The 17,968-nt window shown below is 38.9% G+C and overlaps 1 protein-coding gene across 1 annotated transcript in view; it reads right to left on the reverse strand.

The window, feature by feature from the left end:
• The window catches only part of Spopl (speckle type BTB/POZ protein like), a 60,585-nt gene that overhangs the window by 14,430 nt on the left and 28,187 nt on the right, over positions 1 to 17,968 (reverse strand). The window contains exons 2-5 of the mRNA XM_051167028.1: positions 3,763 to 3,898; positions 3,461 to 3,582; positions 3,048 to 3,199; positions 1,964 to 2,091 (exon numbers count right to left, since the gene is read on the reverse strand). Of these exons, the coding sequence (XP_051022985.1) occupies positions 1,964 to 2,091; positions 3,048 to 3,199; positions 3,461 to 3,582; positions 3,763 to 3,840 (480 nt within the window). The 5' untranslated portion in view covers positions 3,841 to 3,898. The remainder of the gene's footprint in view (positions 1 to 1,963; positions 2,092 to 3,047; positions 3,200 to 3,460; positions 3,583 to 3,762; positions 3,899 to 17,968) is intronic.

Below are 17,968 nucleotides of genomic sequence, written 5' to 3' on the forward strand. Positions count from 1 at the left end.
ACAGAATGCAAGACTAAGCTATGTCTTGCACAAAAAGGGTAGCACCCAGCTGCCTTACCTGTCTACAGCACCACTTGCAGTGGAGGGGGAGGGGCCGGTTCGTTAGGGAGGGCAGTGCAATGCTTCCTCCTCTTCTGCAAGCAGTGCTGGAGAAGCTGTAGAAGGAAGGGTATCCATGAGAGGAGTGGAAGGAATGACAGAGGGCACAAAGAATGCTGGTTAAAGGTGGCTCTTTGCTCACCTATACTAAAGAGAGTGTCCCAGAGATCATGTCTGGGCTAGTGAAAAGTACATTTCCAGATCTAAAAATGGGATCTGATCATTATCAACTTAAAAACATGTATCATAAAACATCCTACGGGCCACTAGCATGTGTCATTTAGCATACAGACACCAGACAGACTTCAAAAATGCATACTTGAATAATTCTAAAATTAATTTCAGCCTTAATTCTGAATTTATTAATTGTCTAGGTTCCAGTACAAACACCCAGGTAAAATATCTATTAACAAACACTGCTTCAGTCCTGTAACGGGGAGCACCTCCTTTAAAAGGGTCAGTCAGTAGTCAAGGCTATCAGGCTAGCTTTTTGTTTCTTTGTTTGAGTTATTTATTTATTTATTTGGTGGGGAGGGGTTTCGAGACAGGGTTTCTCTCTATGTAGCTCTGGCTGTCTTAGACTTGCTTTGTAGACCAGGCTGTCCTCAAACTCACAGCGATCCACCTGCCTCTGCCTCCCAAGTGCTGGGATTAAAGGCGTGCACCACCACCACCCCGCCTTTGAGTTTTAATAGATTGATAAATAAACTTTAGGGACCATTAAACTCTAAGATTACATTGAAAAAAAAAACACAAGCATTTTTTGAATAAAGGTAAACTCTAAAATTCTGGAAGAGTTCACTTTAACAGCAGAAACTTAAGCAATATAACCTCTATTTAAAATACTATTTAAATAACTGCTTATTGCAAACAAATACTTCAGGGTTTTCCCCTTGAAATCATGAGAAAACAAACAATTGTAACAAGTGATTTATACAGTTCGTTTATGAAAGCAACTCTCTGTAGTTGTATCTTAATTACAATACATCAATATGATACAAAACAATGACACAGAGGTGGCAATCTTCAAACTTTTTATACACTGACTGACTAAATGCTAATTTAGTACATAAGTAAGTTACTATAGTCACCTGTTCACATTAAGTTGCCAAAATACATTGACACTTCAGCTACTTTAAGCATATCAAGAAAATTGTACTGGAAACAATATAACCCTGGGTTTACTACAAAAACGGAATCTTATGATTTTCTATGAAAAAAACTACACAAAGATAAAATGACAGAAGCAAACCTAAACCTAAACTCAACACAAGTTGTAATAGTAAATTCCTGATAAGGGAAACACTCATCAACTTTTCAAAATATAATGCTTTTATGAATATTAATTAATCATATACATTTGCTTAAATATATAAGTGTATCATTAAAGTCTGAATTGTTTCTCAGAATATTAGCACCAATCAGACTATGCTAATCCATGAGTTCAAAGGACCAAAAGGCTTCCCAATGTTTTCCACATGCTTTTTTATTCAAACTGATAAACTCTGAGTGATAAAGCTACATCAGCTTAGTCTTTAAAAAACTGGCTATGTCAAAGTTACTCAGAATGAAGAAGATATTAAATGAGCAAAACAAAGGTGTTATATGTCCAGTTTTTAAAATCAGAACTTAGTCCATGGGAGGTCTAACTATGCAAACAACTAGAGATAGAAAAAAAGGATGGAGCAGCACATTGATTTGTAAGATTAAATTTAGTCAACTTTCGGATGAATTTGCAAAAGAAACCTTGTAAAATACACAAATCACATTAACTTTAAACGTATGCTCAGTATTAACCTAGCTCAGCCTTTTGCCACAGCACCAAATGAACTATCGAGCTCTCTATGAACAGAAACATACTCACCTCACAGAACAATGTAAGTTTGTCATCCGGTAAGAGACCGTTAACTTCATCAAGCAAAAAGTCCCTTCTAATGAATTTTTTAAATCCCCAGTCCTTTCCCTGTACAAATCGGTAAGCTCTTTGGCTTTCTGGTGGAAAACAGAGGTTTAAATAAAACAAGTATCAAAACAATTTTTCTTAACAGTAAAGAAATATAGATATACAGAAAACAGCTAGAGTATTTACTATGATGGATTAGCCATGTATACAAACAAGGCATCTGAAGACGTGAGAGTCAAACCACTACGTTGTTGCTCTCAGTGATGCCCCAGAGGACGCACAGAAACACAGACACACGTGCACATATTCTCATTCCCCCCTTTACACACACACACACACACACACACACACACACACTCTCTCTCTCTCTCTCTCTCTCTCAACAGAAAATATTTCTTCTATATTATATATTATTATTGATATAATCACATAACATAGAAATGTAAATATTAGAAACGATGTGTGTAATGAAGTTACTGGTTTCTTTGACTCATTTCTTAAAAGTATTTACAACTCAGTGCGGCAGTTCATTGGCTAGTACCCTATTAAACACATTGTAACTATTCGCTAACATTGTTCTCTTATGAAGCACTAAACTAAAGAATCTGGGGTAGGGTTAAAAGGCTCTGACTACCAAGTAATAATAATAATAATAATTTTCTTTCATTTAGTGTTAGCCTACTGTTAAAAAAAAAAAAAAAGAAAGAAAAAAGAGAAAATTCTTTTGTTTTGTGTCCAGCAAAAAGCCATGGGAAAGGAGAACTTTTCTTGGAGTCATTGGAACCCTGATTTGGCAGCAACTATTATTCCAGGTGACAAGTGAAACGTCACTTTAGGACACAAAGCAATTGCAATTTAATATTATTTAAAGTACTTCTATATGTCTATGGAAGCTAAAACTTAGGACCAACTTTAGCTCGAATGTAAAATGTAAAATCAAACAATGGCTAAAGAGAAATGTTTTAGACTAAGGACATTTAGGGGAGGAAAATAATCCCAGTATGTAAATAAAGAGACTCCTTCATCCAGTTTGCTAACCACTTACCCATTGCCTTTGTCTCTTCCCTTTTAGCATTCAGGAGGGAGAATTTGAACTTAGCTCGAACCTCACTTTTTGGGCAGCTGACTAAAAGCAAATACAAGGACAAGTAGTCTTTACTTTCATCATCTAATCCCTTTGGGTTTACCCTCAGGCACCTAAAATAAAACAACAGGTCACTTAGAGGAATTTGGTATAGGACATAAACAAAAAGGATAGGAAACACTGAAATCACCTACAAATTGATATTGCAACAGCACTTTTCTAATAACCCCATGGTTTTTTATATTTCTCTATTTTATTAGGAATTAACTACTAATTTAATGTAAAATTATACTAATAACCATAGGGCCAACAATAACAATAAATACAAAGTGACAAACAATATACAAAATAATAATAACAATAATAATGCTTACCATTTCATTTTATCACTTGGGCCAGATGAAAATGTTGAGCTCTTTAACACTTCACCCATTTCTTCTCGACAAAAGCTGAAGTTATTAATAGTCCACATGTAGGAAAATTTCACAACTTTAACCTAAGAGATCAGAAAGCCACTTCTAGCACCATGACTTAATCTCTAAGCTTGTCACAAATCACATATGTGTTCTAATTCTTCTAGTGATAATGTCACAATGTTTTACAATTTTACAATAATACTTATTATCAGCAGCAAATGTCTGCGAGAAGCAGCAAATGCATTTTAAGTGGCATGTACCTGTGTGTAACACCAGCTTTCTGCAACAGGACTAGTAGACATATCTCCAGGCAGGGGTGGAGTAGGTTCCCGAGACATCACCACCTTATTACGGTCTTAAGATTCATAAAATATTCCACAAACTTGAATAGTTTAACTATAAACAAAGAAATTAAATTCACTGATCAACCTTTGAGAAAATCAGGAGACAGAATATATTTAAAGTTGAGGGAAATTAGTATTAAAGTTAAGATTTTGAAAGAATACATAAAGTATTCATATAATTTTACAAATTTTTAGTAAATGAAACCATACATATGTCCACTAAAATGTTTGAAACCTAAACAAGCTTAATATTTACATAAAAATGTTTTTCAAAATATCAAAAATATCGTGTAACGTATCATAGAAACCTGATTGACATCAATGTCTGATTCGTTTTCTCCATCACTTCTTGAAACGCAAAGAGACACGAGCAGATACCACTGTAACTATGTGCTCTCCCCTGTCAGACCCCAGCTCTCACCAAAAAGAGACGTCCACAATAGCCCAGAGACAATTCAGACAACCAGGCTGTGTCATAGGGCTGTTATTTGTGTCATGGCGTTTGCTTCACAGATGTACTAACTGGTATCCCAATCAATTTGGATGCACAAATAATAATCTATCAAGACGTTGCTGAACAACATTTATTTGAGAGGCTCTCTTTTCTCCAGTGTGTGCTTTTGAAATCTGTCAAAAAAATCAGTTGGTTGTAGTTCCATGGGAGAGCTTTAATATACAACAGGGATATTTTTCATTACTGGTGACCATGTTCTTCTCGTCAGTGCTCTGCCTTCCATTCTCCTTCCCTCCTATTGCTAATTTTGTTGAATACATTGTATGTGCATTTGTAGGAGCGGACTGAAGAACTGGCATAAAATCATATACAGGGAAAGATTTGGGAGAAGGTGACAAATCCTTCAATGAAAAAATATTTTCTCTAAAGCTATAAAACAATAGCATAAGATAAGATAATGAAGATCGGGGTAAGCCACTTGACAGACTGAGGAAGAAATAGAGTTATGAAGATAAGCAAGCATATAAAACCACGAGTGAAGAAGCACTTTAAAACTGCAACAGAGGCGAGAAGCAGGAGGCAGGAATCCCTGTGCAGACCTGACCTGAGCCTGAGACAAACCCCAGGAGGGCCACAGACACATAGCCTGGTCTACACGGCAAACCCCAGGAGGGTCACAGACACACAGCCTGGTCTACACGGCAAACTCCTGAGGGGTTACAGACACACAGCCTGGTCTACACGGCAAACCCCAGGAGGGTCACAGACACACAGTCTGATCTACACGGCAAACCCCAGGAGGGTCACAGACACACAACCTGGTCTACACGGCAAACCCCAGGAGGGTCACAGAAACACAGCCTGGTCTACACGGCAAACCCCAGGAGGGCCAGACACACAGCCTGGTCTACACGGCAAACCCCAGGAGGGTCACAGACACACAGCCTGGTCTACACAGCAAACCCCAGGAGGGCCAGACACACAGCCTGGTCTACACGGCAAACCCCAGGAGGGTCACAGACACACAGCCTGGTCTACACGGCAAACCCCAGGAGGGTCACAGACACATAGCCTGGTCTACACGGAAAACCCCAGGAGGGTCACAAACACACAGCCTGGTCTACACGGCAAACCCCAGGAGGGCCAGACACCTAGCCTGGTCTACACAGAAAACCCCAGGAGGGCCACAGACACACAGCCTGGTCTACACAGCAAACTCCAGGAGGATCGCTGGAGATAGGAGGTCAGCCATTTCTATACAAAAAACTCTACCCGCCTGTCTCAAAACAAAAATAAAGAAAACAGAAAGAAGAGGAAAAAGTAGGGAGGAGTTGGCACTGGTGGTCACAGAGCAGGAGGGAAGAACACTGGGGAAGGAGAGGTGACCAGGAGGAGGGGGGACGGAAGGTGACAGCACTGAAGAGAAGAATACAGTCACCAATGATGGAAAACATTACTGTAATATATTAAAGCTCTCCTCTGCAACTACAACCACCTGATTGTTTCAAACTTTATTCTTTCTGAATTTTACATTATGTACCCTAATCCTCCTCATCTCCCCCAACCCTTGTTCCCACACCCCACCTTCCAACCCCTCCCCCAAGAGGAAAAAAATCTCATCAGGGAAACTCTAGTAGTTGAGTTACAGTGTGACACACAGAGTAAACTGTTGTCCACACTGCTTTGCCTGCAGATGTTCACTGCCATGAGTCTTGGTCAGGTAGGAGGCCTCTGGCTTCTGCTGCACTGTCAGTACTGGAACTGTACTGGGACTCCTCTCAGATATTCTGTTGTTGCCCTGTGTCATGGAGAGCCCATAATTTTGGATCTGTAGCACTGGCCCCTTCATGCACTCCTGTAGTACACTGATGGTGCAGATGTGGGGGTGGGCCAAGTTAAAGCCCTAGATGTGGGTGTGAGAGGTGGCTGAGCTGGTTAGCAGGCCGGCTCTCCCACACTCACACCTACAGGGTGAACTCTCCTGCCCTTGCCACCGACAAGTGGACAGATTCAGCTCTCTTGCTCCTGTGCCTTTGGGACTGGCTCATCCAAAGCAACACACTCTCAAGGCCAGCTCTACTGTGCTGCCTAAGAGAGGTGCAGGTCCTCTCTCCAAGTACATAAGCCGGGGGCCAGTTCTCTCTCCTGCTGCAGGTGGGGAGGGACGAGGTCCAGTGGCACAGAGAAGAGCAGGATGAGAATACCTTCCAACTGGTATTTGACAAACATTTCAAAAGTACACATTAGAGAAAAGAGAGCACCTCAAACGAATGCTGCTAGAAAACCAAAGTTATCTACCTGCAGAAGAATGAAACTTGATCACCATTTCTTATCCTGCCAAAATAAATACATAAATTATAAATGGGTCAAAGCTCTTAAGCTCAGACAAGAAACAATATGATACTATTACAACAAAAAGTAGATTATACATGTCAAAATCTAAGTACTTTTGAACAGGACTCATGTCACTCAAGAAATAAAATCAATAGTGAATACATGGGACCTCATGAAACTAAATAGCTTTTGTACATCCAAAGAAACTGTAAATTAATTGAAGAAGCTGCTACAAAAATACAGAAAAATCTTTCCTAGCTACATAGTGGACAGAGAGTGGATGTCTTGAATCTACAAAGAACTAACTAACTAAATAAAATATATTGTGAAAAAAGAATTGGCTATGGAGCTAAACCACTTCAAGTGAAGAAATATAAACAGCCAGCAAGCACTTTGGATTGATGAACGTCTTTAGCCATCCCTCAGAGAAACTGTTTTGTGTCGTTTGAGGTGCTCTCTTTTCTCTAATGTGTACTTTGGAAATGTTTGTCAAATACTGGTTGGAAGGTGTTCTCATCCTGCTCTTCTCTGTGCCACTGGACCTCGCCCCTCCCCACCTGCGGCAGGGCAGAGAACTGGCCCTGGGCTCGTTCTATTCTAGAATTAATCTCATTCTATTCAAAATGGCTACCATGGTGGGGACACTAGACGCTGGCCTGATATGGTAGAGAGAGAGAGAAAAACACTGATAGACTATGAGTGGGGATAAGAACTAGTACAGCCACTACGGAAATCAGTCTGGATTTTCCTCAAAAAACTAAAAATAGAACAAATTATGACTCAGGTATAGCATTCCTAGGGATATACTCAAAGACTGTTTTAACACAGAGATATTTGTACATCCATGCTCCTTGGTGTTCTAGTTACAACCCCTAGGGAATGGATAATATCATTGTGCTAAATATAAATTTTATTTAGCTGTAAAGAAAACTAAATTTTTCTGGAAGATGGGTGAAATTGGAAGATATACTGAGTGAGGTAACCCAGGCCGGAAGACAAATGCTACATGTTCCTTCAGACATGGATAATACTCTGAAATTTTTAGACTTGGGGAGTATAACTTGGAATATCTGTAGAGGACAGAACATTAGAAAAGGATCACTAATAAAGGAAAAAAGTTCCTATGGTGGTTGGGAGTGGGACAGAGCATATGTAATATGAAAGCATACTGGGGATAGTATTATTTAAACAGGAGAGTGAGAGGATGGAGGAGAGCGAGGGTAAGAAGGGAAAGAAACTAAGACTAGTGACTTATGAAGAAGCCATACTACTTTTTAGGCTAGTTAAAATATAATTCAACTAATAACTTAGAATGGAGGTACCTACCACAGGCAGAATGTTGTCTGTCCCTAAGAACAATGGATTACTAAATAAAAATCCCAGTGGCAGGTATAAAACACCTTGACCAGGATGACCTCAAAGGTCCCAAAACAATACAGGCTATTGTCACTGCTCTTGCTTGTTCATCAGACCTACAAGGTTAGACCCTATTGTTGAATGTAGACACCAGATACTTTGGAGGCAGGAGTTACACAATCAAGCTGGCACTAAGCTGGAAGGTCCCTCCTACTGGATAGTTTTTAATGGTGCTAGTTATTTCCTTCAGACAGCTGAGGGAAAAGTCACTAGGGGTATAACTCAGCTGTGAATCTTGCATGCTACAATGCCAACCTGCCAGGAAAGATGTGCCCATTGGGCCAATAATAGACCACTCTGCACCAAGGACACTCAGCTTACCGATATATCAGAAAGACACATGTACGCCACACACATTCTCTTTTACCAGCCTTCTTCTACTCAGGTCATCCCTAAGCCCCATAATAGCTTACTGGGAACATCACCACCTCCTAGTCTCTCTCTCCCTTCAGGATTTCCCAGTGCTCAGTCTGCTCCCCACAAAGCACCCTCCAGCATGGAGAGTCATCTCTCTCCCTTCACAACTTAACAAAGCCCTGACAGCTGCCTGAGATCTTCGGTTGCCTTATCCAGCCTTGAAACTGAGGCCAAGGTACACATCATGTTCCAAGCAACTTGCCCATTTCACTGACGGCTATAGTGGTCAAAGGACAGAGAACATAGACATCCCAACCCTGCTATCAATTAGCCTCCTCCTAAACACTGTAACCACCCATGATGAAAAACGGGGATCTGAACAAAACAGAAAGAAAAATTCAACCAATTACAAATGCACAAATCTAGCATAGAAATGAAAACATGAAATATCAAATTAACATCTCACCCAAAAAGTAAAAATCCCACAATAATGGCCCTTACTAAAAGTAGCACGGAAAGCACCAAATCCTAGCCTTTCATCCCAGCACTTGGAAGGCAAAGATAGGCGGATCTCAGAGTTCAAAGCCAAGTTCCAGGACAGCCAGATCTATACAGAGAAACTCTCTCAAAAAACAAACAAACAAAAAAAGCGTTTTAAAAATAACATGGAAAAGCTCCCAGATGCAGAATTCAAAGGAATGATTGTAACTATGGTTAAACAACTCAAAGAATACTCAGAAAGAAATGAATGAAATAAAGAGGTCAACCCAAAACAGGAATAAAATACAGAAGGGTACTGAAAGCTACAAATGAGAAATGTCAAGTCAAAGGCAGGTCAATATGATATTTGACAGAAATTTTTAAAAACAAAAAGGGCCTGGTGTTGGCATCATGTTCTTGTGGACTGTATACAATCTACTCCTGTTCATTCAAATGCTGCTTTTTGCAGCCCACTATCTGGTTTCAATCCAGACACTGCATTGTGATGTTTATTCTAAATATTCCCCGTTTCACGTTGGAGTAAACATGCCACCGTCTGTTCTCTATATTGCCAATAAAAATCAACTACTCAGCAGTGAGCAGTAACAAAGAATAGGGTGGGACATCCTGGTGAGTGACGGGTGGAGAAAGAGGAGGGAGGAGAGGATGGAGCCATGAGGAGAAGACTGGGAAACAAGAGGGGAAACGAATTGGGCCTAGGAGGTGATTTAAAAGCAAGTATAATGTGAAAATCTGAATGGGAGGAAACTACACTAGCATGGAGGTTTGGGATGGAGTGATTTGTACAGAACTGTGCTCTAGGCTAATTAAATAGATCCTAGTCTCTCTGTGGTTATTTGAGCATAAAGCTGGCTAAGGAGTAACCACTGATTTTACTAACATAATAACTCAATAGTAAATATTAATAATCAATCAACAGCCTGGAAAGATATATTCCAACTTTCAAAAGATTACAATTATAAACAGATTGCCATACCAAGCAAAAACACTGAATGATATATAAAAAAATCTCCATGATAAAAACAGACTAAAGGTATTTTAACTACTAAGAATGCTCCACAGAAGATACTGGTGGGAATAATAAGACCCGAAGAGAAAACAAACAAAACAAAACCCCCAAGAACTCACATGGAACCACAACAAAAACAACAAGAAAACAAACAAACCAGTACCAAGACAAGTTATCAAAAGAACCCCTGCCCCAAAAAAAAAAAAAAAAAAAAAAAACCACAAAAAACAAAAACCAAACAAAAACCCAAAAACAAAAAACAAAACAAACCCCAAAAACAAATAAACAAAAATCCTATATACACACAAAATCAAAAAATTAATAAGAATTAACACTAAATGCACATTGTTCAGATAACTCTGAATACTAGCAGTCTAAATTCCTCAATGAAGTCACAGATTCAGACTGGATTATAAATCCATCTACCTCCAAGAAACACACCTCACCATCAATACTAGGTAACAACTGTGGATAAGAAGATGGGAAAAAGCATCCCAAGCAAACAGAACAAAGAACCAAAGAGACATAGCTTCAAACCAAAACTGGTCAGGAAAGACAAGGAAGAACATTTCCCTTATTAAAGGGAAAATGCACCAACAGGATGGTAAACTTCTAAACATACAGGCATCAAACATAAGGGCACCAAATTCCACACAAGAAACACTATTGGATATAGGCTGACCCCAATACAGTGATAGTGGGTAATTCTGATACCCTACTCTCATGAATAGAGAATTCTTCTGGGAAAAAGAGAAACAAAAAGCTTTTAGTTTTAGTGACGTCATGAATGAAATGGACCTAACAGATATCTACAGAACATTCCTCTCAAACACTAACAAATACATATGCAACCCATGGAACTTTCTCCAAAACCAACCACATATGAGGGCTCAAAGCAAGTCTTAACAATCATAGGAAAGTGAAATAACATTTTGCATTCTATCTGATCACAGTAGAGTAACACTGGGTATCAACTGCAATACAAATGACAGAAATTATACACATTCATAGAAATAAACAATATACTATAATAAACAATACTCCTATTGAATGAGAATTGGATGAAGGCAGAAATGAAGGAGGAAAATCTAAAATCCCTAGACTTGAACAAAAATGAAAACATGACAAACTACAATCTATGAGACTAAGTCATCACAACAATCCCAAGAGAAGACTTCATAGAATTAAATCCCCATACCAGCAGCTCTCAACCTGTGGGTCTAAGGACCCTTTCACAGGGGTCACATACAATCATCAAAAAAATAGAGATAGTTACATTACGATTCACAACAGTAGCAAACTGTTATGTCATAAAGTATAATGAAAATAACTTTAATATCTTTTTCTTTTTTTGTTTTTTGAAACAGGGTTTCTCTGTGTAGCCTTGGCTCTCATTGACTTGCTTTGTAGACCAGCTTCTTTGAACTCACAGAGATCCCCCTGCCTCTGTCTCCTTGAGTAGTACTGAGATTAAAGGCATGCGCCAGACAGGCCCAGCTTTGGTCAGTTTTCTTTAAGAGTGTTGCCTCAGTTGAGGGGTCCACACTCCAGTAAAAGCAAACACATCCAAGAATATATGAGCAACACAAACTAGATGGGGGTGTGGAAAAATTAAAAGGACACAGCATTAGAGGCAGAACTAGAACAGCAGTTCTTAATCTGTGGGTCATGACCCCTTTGAAGGAGGGGGTCCAGTGACTTTTTCACAGATGGAAAAAGAGAAATTTTGAGATATTCAAGATAGTTAATATAAACAATTTATCAAAGAAATATCATAATCCAAGGTATTAATATAATTCCTCAAGGGAAGCACAAAGAAAAAGTCTTTTTGTGAGTACAAAGAGCCAGAAGAGAGCAAGTGTAAAATTCAGTATCTTCACTTTATAAGCAGACTGGACTGGGCTGGCTAAGGATGGTCGTGGTTTTAGCATCTTGGCAAATTCTAAGAACTGTCCTCCAACAGACATGGAACACTGGATTACATAGATTTATTAAGGCATGTCAGTTCAGACGCAAACAGGACACACACAGACTTACTCTGAATATCTTAAGAGATATTAGGTACGAGAAAGAAGATAATAGAAAATAAAATTAAAGCTCTTTTCTATATAAAAAAAATACCCTCTCTTATTTTGACATGTGTAAAAGTCCCCAACATACAAGGAAGTCAGACTGAGACACTCTGACGTCTTACATTTAAAGTGTACACAGCATTTGTACTCAGAAGAGCATTGCTGAGGAAACAGACCTGCACAATGTGAGAGAAAAACCGTAACAGCCTGACACCATTACTATGCAAAGTTGTTCCGTATCTTAAAATATAAGCAGACCATAGAGGAGAAACTACAGCCACCAATTTACTAAACCAGCATTACCCCCTCAATATTTATCCTTAATACCCACAGATAAGTGTAGCTCTCACCTCTCATCAATGAAAATTCTTTGGAACAGATCTAGAGACTATTACAAAAAACCATCCCCATAAAATGAAGAGCTGCAGAAGCCAGTCCTAACCAATAGCACCCACAACACAACTACACTACAACCCGAGATCATTTTAGAAGATTAGAAGAGCCAGAGAAACAGGAAGTTTGCTGTGAGATCATTTCTCTTAGAAATGTCAAAGAAGCTATAGCCGTGAACTCTCACCAACACAGCTGCCTAGAGAAGACCTGAATAAAGATGGCATTAATAAGCACGCTAATATGGAAGAATGAAAGCACTTAAGGCCTCAACTCTGGTCAAAGAACTATGAACAATTAAGAAAAATAGTCTTGCCCAGGGAGAAGTAAACCAAATAACCAAATGGTCAGTCCTAAAAAACATATACATACAATTTATACAAGTAATGTTATATGGATTGAGCAGGTTGTGTGTGTGTGTGTGTGTGTGTGTGTGTCTGCTTACGCATATGTGTGCATGCGCATTTTGACTGTGTGCATGTGTGTGAAATAGTAAGACAAAAAAAAGAGGTCATACATTTGAATGAATGGGCAGAAGAAATTGGAAGGGGAGAGGTAAAGACTGAAATGATGCCAATAAGGATACTTATGTATAAAAGTTCTCAAAAAATCAAATAAAAATTAAGTTTTTTTCTAATCCTCTCCTCTTATAATATACTTTTATAATGTAGATGTCTCATTTTGAAAACTATAGCACTAGTAAAAAAGAAAATTGAGAATGAAAAAACTCAAAAATGAAGAAACGAGAAAAGTTACAGTCTTAGGGGAAAATGAAAAACTGAAGAGTTAAGAGAAAATCTACAAAAACTTGTTCTTTGTAATTTATTTTCCCAGTGAATAATGTTAATACATATAGGAATATAGCTATTTTATAGATCATTAAACTGTTTTCCAGAGTATGCACAGAATCACATATTTCTAGAATTAAATATTTTAGCACTGACTCAGAAAATAATGAAAATATAGTACATTACATAACTACTTTGGCTATATAAATGAGCAGAAGAACTGGAAGTATGAGGGGCAGGGGAAGAAGTGACTACGATCACAGACATGGGTAACACTGACTGGAGCTAACAGAGAGAACTATCCTAGAAACCTGCTAACAAACTCCAGCCAGGCGCAGTTCAGGGACAGAAGCAGGAGTTGTGTAGCAATTTGTTCTCTTCACTCTGTAATTGGAAGACTGACACAACTGACACTTCTGTTTAAAAAGTGCATTTTAAGCAAGAGAAAATAAGTATATAATCCAGTATGCCTATTTTAAAAACTGAAACTATATTTGATTGTTAGGCATCTCATTTAAACACTCCTGTCATCCTATAGACCATTGAGTGTGCATGTGTGTATGGGGGGGGCAGGCATTCATTATTGTTTTGCAAAGTGGTCATGTTGTCAAACCTGATTTTTAAATATTTATATTTATATACATGAATTTGTGCTAAATTCAACTTTGGTCAGAAAAGCTTTTTGTAGTAGGCAGTGTTTAAATGAGATTTATAAGTAGTCAAAGACCATGGACCAAGATCGTGTGTGCATGTTCCTGATAGAGACTGGCCTGGCTAAGGGCTATCTGCTGAAGGTTTTAGGTGCTTGTGGCTCCCTGAAGCTTAAGTGTTCTGACACTTGGCACAAGTTTAAAAACCTTACATCTTGTATGATGTAACCCTTTCGGGTCTGCTTTTAACTAGTGTAACTTCTTCATGCAATAAAATGAAAAGAATACTCCCTCCCCTAAAAAAAAAAAAAAAAAAGTGTGCTCAATACTACATAAGACACCTCTATCAATCAAGCTCTGTATCCCCACAAGGGTCAGGGACTAATTCAAAAGAGGAGACAGAAAGAATGCAAGCTAAGCAAGTGCTGTGAAATGTCTAGCCATAATGTGGCTCTTACAGTTATGTCAACCAAATCAAATCAGCCAGAATTTCACACTAAAAGAGAAGGATGGTCCTGAGGCCTCATTTCTAGCTGAGACCCTATGATGGCAATTGACAGCCACTGTGAAGGAAGAGTGACTTTTCACTGGGGGTTGGCAACAGATAGTCTGCTCGCTGCCCGAATGATGGCCCTGCACACACATAATACATGGGCACCACTAGCTGCGCTCAGTGGATTATCAAGGGGATGGAGAGGATACAAGATGGCTCAACACGTAAGCCCTCATGCCTGATGCTGTAAGGTTGATCCCTAGGACCAGGACAGTGGGTGGAAAAAGAAAAGTGACTTCCAAAAGATATCCTCTCACCTCCACTTGTACACCAAAGCACAAATGTACACACACACGCACACACACACACGCACACACACACACACACACACACACGCACACACGCACACACACACACGCACACACACACACACGCACACACACACACGCACACACACACACACCCCGAGAGAGGGGAGGGAGGGAGGGAGGGAAGGGGGGAGGGAGATACACATTTAAAATGTAAAACCAAAAGTTTTAAAGAGAACAAGAAATTGGGTAGTAGACTTGATAGAAGGAGTCATCCGAGAAAGTTAGAGGATTAGATATAATCAGAACATATTTTATACATTTATGATTGCTTCAAGAATAAAAATATTTTTAAAAGCACTTGTCTTGTCAGTTCTACCACAAATTAACAGAAGGATTCCCAAACTGTGTATTATGGTTACCTCAATGTCAACAAGTAATATTCTTACAATCCTACATTCTTCCAAAAAATAAGCTACAAGCCATCCAGAAAATGATTGTGTATCTGGCAGAATAATAAATTCAAGCCACTAGATCTCTGGGCACTATTTTTTAAAATCATCATTTGAAATGTAATAATATTTGTGTCAAGCTTTGTAACAAACAATCCCAAATGTGTTATTACTTGTATGGCAACACACATACAGGGCACAGTGAGATGTCCTTGGCATCTACGCTTACAGCTATGTAATCCTTAAAATAAAGAAAGCAAAACGCTTCACATCTAAAGACCATGCCCAGAAAGACAGTTAATAGCAGTGTTTAAAATCAGCTTGATTTAGCACAGTCTGTGTGGTGGACCATTTTGATGCAACTTGACACAGCTGGAGTATCTGAAAGGAGGGAGACCCTCAATTGAGAAAATGCTTCCCTAAAATCCATCCGTAAGGCATTTTTTAAAGTTACTGATTAAGGAGGGAAGGACCAGGCCACTGTGGGAGGTGCTATCCCTGGGAGGTGCTAGTGGTCCCGGGTCATATAACAGAGCAGGTTGAGAAAGCCATACGGAGCAAGGCAGTGAGCAGCATCCCTCCATGGGCTCTGCATCAGCTCAAGTGTCCAGGTTCCAGCCCTATTTGAGTTGACTTCCTTCATTGCCGAGCAGCAATATGAAGCATAAGACAAATAAGTCATTTCATCCCTAACTTGTTCGTCCTGGTGTTTCATGACAGCAACGGAAACCCTAAGACAGTCTGTAAATAAAGTTATTTTAAGCAACAGCATTATGTAAACAACATACTGAATCAGAGCTGCAAGCAAACGGATGACCAAGCCAACCTCATCATCTCTTTGAAGATTTTTTTAAATCACTAGTCTTTTATTCGTACACTTTCTCTATTAAATTAACTCGTGTGAGTATTTACAGGTAGCTTACACTGATTTTGTCCTTGTAGATACAAAGAGGGACAATAGGAGGCAATTCCAATTTCAAGCACTCACATACTTTGGATATAACTTTCTACACTTCGATAAGGTTTAAGAGAATAAACAGCAGCACAAGAAGACAGACAGAGTAAACTAACCTGGGCCCATGGGGATCACAGAGACCAAAGCACCAGCCAAGGGGCATGCACGGGCTGGACCTAGGCCCTACACAGATGTAGCAGATGTGCTGCTTGTTCTTCATGCGGGCCCCAACAACTGGAGCGGGGGCTGTCTCTGACTTTGTTGCCTGCCTTTGGGTCCCTTTCCCTTAGCTGGGCTGCCTTTTTAGGCCTCAGTGCGAGAGGATGCAGCTTATTCCAGCTGCAATTTGAGATGCCGGGTTGGGTTGGTATACTTTAGGGGGCCCCCTCCTCTAAGAAGAGAGGGAAATAGAGGGAGGAGGTATGAGGGTGGAACTGGAAGGAGAGGAGGGAGGGAGCTCAGATCAGGCTGTAAAGTGATTTAATAAATAAATACATGCATTCAAACATACATACATACACAGGAGAAAAGAAAAACTAGAGAATAAACAAGGTAGCAGAAATCTGGCAGTCCCTTTTTTTTTAAGAGGAAGAAAGTTTAAAATCACTAAAATTTATTCTAACTCAAATACATGTATACATGCACATACATTTAAGCATCTATTGCCATGTTAGCTTTTCTTCACAGCCAGATACAGCTTCTTTTCCTAAGTTTTCACTCCGAGTTCACCCTGTTGGCCAAGCATCCCAGTATGTGAATGTGGGGGCTACGTGCTGTCTATGAAACATGATGAGGTCCCTCAGAGCTAGGAATTTCATTCCTAGGATTTAACGTAGATGAGGCTGAGAAGTGGTCAAGAAAACAGTCTTCAGGAGAGAGGAGCAGCTGGTAAAGGCCATAAAGAGAGAAAACTCCTGGATCATATCAAAACTAGTAGCCACTATGCTATGGGTCAGAATTTTTAAAAGTTATTTTATTTTTGTACACATACATTTATATTATTACACATATATACAATGGATTACCTATAGGAAGAAGAACTGTGACACAATCAGGAATTATATAAATGTTACATTCTTCGTGTTTTGGCTATTTGTATTCAGAATTTTTTTAACCCTCTCTGTATCTACCATAGTTTACATGTCACATAAATTATTGTAACTAAAATTAAATGTTCATGAACATATTTTGGCCTAATGGAATGAAAATCATAGATGTCTATAATCAAAGATTACAGAAACAACTGTCTAAAATATGCACGACTTATGAGACTGACTACATACCTCCCTCATTCCTTACAGTTATTTGCAGCTAATGAACTCTGACTTATATTTAAATGGTTAGAAAATGACATTTGTAAAGGGAGTTACTATAGTATTCTCTCCTTTATATTAATAAATTAATTTTAATCCTAGCAAATTGTACTACAGAACATTTTAGATGCAAATTTAATGAAGAAATCTCAGTACTTAAAGTGTAAAACATCATGAATACTGTTATTAGACACTGATGTCTTTGGTATAGTTTGGATAAAAGAAATTAACCAAATCCTTCTGTACATCTAGCTACAGTAAATGAAGTTGAAGTTTAATGTCAACTTTTATCTCTGACGACCTTACCAGGCCTCAGCCTAGTGTCTTTATCATCCTTAGCATCTTTATAAAATGCCTAAGCTAAAGACCTGACAAGGTCACAGGAGAAGCAGCATAGAAATTCAGAACTGTGCATTTGAGGAGCGCCAGGAGACAAAGGCCAAAGGACAAGAAGAAATCAAAACATTTCAAAGACAACGAAAAAATAAGACAATCAAAATGAAAGCCAAAAGCCTTTCAAAATTCCAAAGTTAAACAAAATACTGAAAACAAGCTAAAAAGCCAGAATCCAAAATGCCCAAAAGCAAGCAAAGAAACCAAACCAAATGTCTTGATCAAAACGCTTTCAAA

The sequence above is a fragment of the Acomys russatus genome, chromosome 24, assembly GCF_903995435.1.
Source record: "Acomys russatus chromosome 24, mAcoRus1.1, whole genome shotgun sequence".
Lineage (NCBI taxonomy): Eukaryota > Metazoa > Chordata > Mammalia > Rodentia > Muridae > Acomys > Acomys russatus.